Genomic DNA, 6,000 nt, shown 5'->3' on the forward strand with positions numbered 1-6,000 from the left:
CATTTTAGGCGGCCCACGAAGCCTGAGAAAAAATGCCATCCATCCATCCATTTTCTACCGCTTATTCCCTTTCGGGGTCGCGGGGGGCGCTGGCGCCTATCTCAGCTACAATCGGGCGGAAGGCAGGGTACACCCTGGACAAGTCGCCACCTCACTGAGAAAAAATGGGTTTGAACAAAAAAAAAATTTTTTTTTTTTTTTTTTTATTAAATGCATTTGTGCTTTCAATTTTGACAGGAAAAAACAAATGCAAATATTAAACATTACTATTATCTGATCATGCCAATTATATTATTATATCGGGAAAACAACCCAAAAATGGTTAATGGTTTTGAAAACCTCCAAATTGACTTAAAATTATACTCTTATAACCAAAAAATGGGATGCTCTTCATAAAAATAACTCCAAAATGTCACCCAACTCATTTTTTACTGTGTGTCAAACTCAATGCCCGGGGGCCAGTTCCGGCCTGCCACATCATTTTACTTGGCCCACAAAAGTCTGGGAAAAAAAAGGTTAAAACTAAATATTTCATTTTTATTTTTATTTTATTTTTTACCAAATGCATTTGTTGCTTCAATTTTACCAGAAAAAATGCATATTTTAAACTTTAATATTATCTGATCATGCCAATTATATTATTATATTGCGGAGCTATTTTTGTGAGACAAAAAAAATAGTTCAATATTTGCTTGTCATCTTTATTTGTGATTATAAAGCAAGTTAGGCATTAAAAAAATAATAATAAAATGCACTTGCATTTCCATTAATCGGGATTAATCACAGGTTATTATCCACATTATTACTATATTTTGTTTTATGTACTTGTTTATTTTTAATTGCGGCCCTCTGAAAGCAGTTTGACTCCCCTGAAATTATTTATTTTTTATTCAAGGAAAGGGGAAGTCTTAATTACTTTAAAATGCAGTTTTGGAAAATCATCGGGGGTTTTTGGGGTGTTTTTTTTTTTTTTTTGGTATTCTTTTTTTTAAAGTCACATTTTCCCTTTCTTGCTGTCTGACAGCCACCATGCATATTAATATTTCAGCACAATGCAACATTATCATCACAATGACATGCTGCACCATGCAGGAGTTCCTTTATTGTTATTATTATTATTATTATTATTAGTAGTAGTAGTAGTAGTAGTAGTAGTAGTAGTAGTATTGGTATTATTATTAGTATTATTAGTTAAAGGGACATCCAAAGTCATTGCACACATGCAGTCATGCAACAGTAGCAGGTTTTGATCCAACACACAATTATAGACACGCGTGCAGAAAAAACGCACACTCCTGGACGTGACTTTCCACGCGTCACGCTCCTTTGCAACGCTCCCTTTTCTCTCTTTTGACATTTTGTCGGTGTAATCGTTTTAAGGCGTCCCACAACTTTGCTGGGGCTTCGTGCACGACGCGGATCATTGACTGTGGGACAACCACTGCGAGAGGAAACGCGATTTGTTCTAGTGCCACGCGTGTGCGTGTCGCTCGCATTGTATATCTCGCCTTTATAATATCAATCAATGTTTATTTATATAGCCCCAAATCACAAATGTCTCAAAGGACTGCACAAATCATTACGACTACAACATCCTCGGAAGAACCCACAAAAACACACGTCTATTTTAAAAGTCAAATATAATGTGGTATTCGATTTTTTATTTTTTTTATTTTTTCCACCCTAAAGCCACTTAAAATCATATTAGATTTTATGTTAAGGGATAAAATGTTATACCAAATTTATTTTATTTTATTTTTATGTTTTGGCAAATTAAGAAGACAAAGTTTCTCTTGTATAAATGCACTCATGGGTCAATTCATTAGGTACACCTGCGCTGTATCCATTTGATATCAACTTTAATAATAAAGCCCTTTCCAAACAAGTAAATGAATAATAAAAGCATGTACTTTTAAAAGGTAAAACATATATTTATTAAAAAAAAGATGAGATGACTTTTTCTCCTGACAAACAGTTGAATAAAAAGCGTTTTAAAAAAAGATGATTTTCTAAATTGTTTATCATAAGGTTTGGACAAAATGCTTGATTAAAAATAACTTCTATAATACGTTTCTGTTTTATATAAAAAAGATGATTTTCTGAAGTGTTTATCATAAGGTTTTAACATTTTTTTGGTCAAAATAACTTATATGTTTCTGTTTTATAAATATTATTTGAATATAAAAAAATGTCACTCATATCTGGCTTTGGGGTACATTTTAATGGAATAAAAATAACTCCCATCAGTTGAAGCAAAAACCTCCAGTAGAATGTATAATTTTTAACCAACTAAAGGGTAAAAAAAAAAAGCTAAAATTGCGCAACCCAAAAGTTGGGTCGGGACTAACCCAACATTGAGTTAGCACGACCCAACTTTTGGGTTAAATAATTAAACTCAATTGGGAATAACCCAACATTGAGTCGTACCTTGACTTTTTGGTGAAATATTTCAAAGTAAAACTTGGGTTGAAAAAAAATGTACCCAAAATATTACATTAAAATAACTCAAATTAGGGGTTTGTCCTTTTCTGAGCCAGCAAAATTGGGTTATTTTTTAACCCAATTTTTTTTTGTGTGTGTAATGCAACCACGATAATACATTACTGCCAATTTCTTGTCGAAAAATATATTTTTCTCTTTATTTTAAGGCAAGTGAATTAAGAACGTGCCACGGGGGACTAGCAGAGTTGTGTTGCTGGCCCAACATTTTTGACATAACATTTTTTAGTGTGTACTGCAACCATGATAATAATACATCGGTGCCAATTTCATGTCGAAAAATACATTTTTGTCTTTATTTTAAGGCAAGTGAATTAAGAATGTGCCACGGGGGACTAGCAGAGTTGTGTTGCTGGCCCAAGACTGTCCTGGATTAAAGTGCATCGCCACACTGTCTAAACGGGTTATGAGCAGAATCACAATGGACTTGTTACCTCTCTCTCTCTCTCTCTCCCCCTCACCCCTCTCTCTCTCTCTCTCTCCCTCTCTCTTTCTTGACCCCACGGATCGCCCACCCACCCCCACGACAAGACAACAGAGTCTTTTCCTTTGAAAGTAAACTGCAAAAAAAACCTCGATGTGCACATTTCAGGCCTCGTTCTCACAAAGCATGAATATAAAGTAAGGGTTTTAGTCTGAAAATAACGCACCGGACGTTTTAAAGTGAAGGGAAAAATATTCTTTTTTCACACATTTAAAAAAGTCCAACATATAGGTTTTTTAGGCAATATAACTATATGTTGATTGAAAAGGTGCATTTTATTCACATTCTAGACGAAATAAAGCTTAAATTAAGTATGTATTCTATGGCATGTTTAAAACAAGAAGACAAAAAGGAAAAAAGAATTGATCGACAATTTTTACGGTTTCATTTTGTCCAGAAAATGACATTTCAGGCCTTGTTCTCACAATGCATGAACATAAAGTGAGGTTTTGTTCTGAAACTACCAGACCGGAAGTTTTAAAGTGAGGGGAAAATATTATTTCCGCACACATTTGCAAAAAAAATAAAAAATCAACAAATAGGTTTTTTAGTCAACATAACAAAATGTTAATTAAAATGTGTATAAAAAGTTCATTTTATGCACTTTCTAGACGAATTAAAGCTTAAATTAAGTAGTTATTCTAGGCCATGTTTAAAAAAAGAAGAGAAAAAGGAAAACAAGAATAAATCGACAATTTTTAGTGTTTCATTTTGTCCAGAAAAGGACATTTCAGGCGTTGTTCTCACAATACATGAACATAAAGTAAGGTTTTATTCTGAAACTACCAGACCGGAAGTTTTAAAGTGAGGGGAAAATATTCCTTTTGCACACATTTGCAAAAATCCAACATATAGGTTTTTAATCAATATAACAAAATGTTGATTAAAATGTGCATAAAAAGTGCATTTTATTCACATTCTAGACAAATTAAATCTTAAATTAAGTATTTCTTCTATGGCATATTAAAAAAAAGAAAAAAAAAGGAAATCAAGAATAAATCGACAATTTTTAGGGTTTCAATTTGTCCGAAAAGGACATTTCAGGCCTTGTTCTCACAATGCTTGAACATAAAGTAAAGTTTTATTCTGAAACTACCAGACCGGAAGTTTTAAAGTGAGGGGAAAATATTATCTATGCACACATTTGCAAAAATCCCACATCTTGCATAAGGGTTTTTAGTCAATACAACCCATCCATCCATTTCCTACCGCTTTTCCCTTTTGGGGTGGCGGGACATGTTAATTAAAATGTGTATATAAAAAAAGTGCATTTTATGCACATTCTGAGTAAAGTACCTTAAATTAAGTGTTTATTCTTTGAAATGTTTAAATTATTACAATATAAATTAACAATGTTTACGGTTTCACTTTGTCCGAAAAGGAGTAGGAAGAAACAGAGTGCAACATGCAAAATTAGTGGGGGGAAACTTACTGTGCATCGCCGCAAAAGGGTCGTGCTTGCAGTGGATCTCCATTGGGGGTAGTGTGGGTAAAAAAATAAAATAAAAAGAATAAAGTGAACAGTCTTGGATCTCCAAAGAATGGAAAGTAACTCCTTTTAATTAATTTTTATATCAATTTTTTGGGAAGAAAAATGTTTTTTTATGTATTTATATAAGTGAATAAAAAACAAAAAATGGGATCCTCGATTATAGTAAAGGCGCTCATCCGCAAGAAAAGAGATGAATAGGCAGAAAAAAGCTTGTGTTGAGTTAAAAAAAGAAACATCAAAAAGGTGAGAAATCCAGGATGAAGCGCGTCCCCCCGCTGCGGGCTGCGACGTCGTCCCGTCCGTGGAGAGGAGCGCGCGGAGGCTGCGGAGGAGCGCCCCGGTGTCCGAGTGTCATGTCCCCGGTGCCCGCCGCGGATCAGTCCTCGTCCGCTGTCCCGCGCCTTCGACTTGTCAAACACTTTCTTCCCCTTTTCTCTCTGGTGGTGGTGTTTTTTTTTTTAAGTAAATAAAAAATCAGCAGAAAAAGGAGGAAGTTCGCGGCGTGAAAGTGAAGACGTGACGGAGAGAGCCGCTCCTGGTCGCGCGCGCACCCCCGCGTTTCAGGACCTGCTCTCGTGCGGACAGCTCCCGCGCTCACAACCCCCTGCGCGGCTGGCGGACACGCGCCTGTCACTCACGCGCCCCGCAGCCAACCGCGGCCCATGGAGCGCCCGCGCGTCACCGACGGGGAAGAGGGGCGGAGTCCCGCGCGAGTCCGATTGGCCGAGGCAAATCCCACCGACCAATCACGCCGTGTTGGTTGGGACCGCCAACCAACAGGAGGCAGTGGGTCCCTTTTTTTTTGTGTAGTCTTTGGTATGACTCGACCCCGGTTTTGAACTCACAACCTCCCAGTCAATAAGTACTAATAATAATCATCATCATCAACAATAAGTACTAATAGTAGTCAACAATAAGTATTAATGTCAATCCACAATAAGTACTAATAATAGTCAACAATAAGTACTAATAGTATCCACAATAAGAACTAATGATAGTCAACGATTATTACTAATAGTCATTCACTATAAGTACTAATGATAGTCAATAATAAGTATTAATAATAGTCAACAATAAATGCTAATAATAATCAACAATAAGTACTAATAATAATCAACAAGTACTAATGATGGTAAACAATAATGGCTGGATGGATGAATAAGTACTAATCAACAGTAGGTACTAATAATAGTCAACAATAAGTACTAAAAATAGTCAAATAAAATGATAAAATGATGATGAAAAATAAGTACTACTATAGTCAACAATAAATACAAATATTAATCAAAAATAAGTATTAATAATAATTAACAATACGTACTAATAATAATCAACAATAAGTACTAATAATAGTCAACAACAAGTACTAATAATAATCAACTATAAGTACTAATAATAATCAACAATAAATGCTAATAATAACCAACAATAAGTACTAATAATAGTCAACAACAAGTAATAATTAACAATAGGTACTAATAATAATCAACAGTAAGTACTAATAAGAGTCAACAATAAGTACTAG

At 34.9% G+C, this 6,000-nt stretch overlaps 1 protein-coding gene across 2 annotated transcripts in view; it reads right to left on the reverse strand.

Annotated features, from left to right (window-relative positions):
• The window catches only part of pax5 (paired box 5), a 164,539-nt gene extending 159,503 nt beyond the window's left edge, over positions 1–5,036 (reverse strand). For both annotated transcript variants that reach the window (XM_061906952.1, XM_061906942.1), the window contains exon 1: positions 4,416–5,036. In XM_061906952.1, coding sequence (XP_061762936.1) covers positions 4,416–4,458 — 43 coding nt within the window. In that variant the 5' untranslated portion in view covers positions 4,459–5,036. The remainder of the gene's footprint in view (positions 1–4,415) is intronic.
• Between the last annotated feature and the right edge of the window lie 964 nt (positions 5,037–6,000).

The sequence above is a fragment of the Nerophis ophidion genome, linkage group LG01, assembly GCF_033978795.1.
Source record: "Nerophis ophidion isolate RoL-2023_Sa linkage group LG01, RoL_Noph_v1.0, whole genome shotgun sequence".
In the NCBI taxonomy this organism is placed as follows: Eukaryota; Metazoa; Chordata; class Actinopteri; order Syngnathiformes; family Syngnathidae; genus Nerophis; species Nerophis ophidion.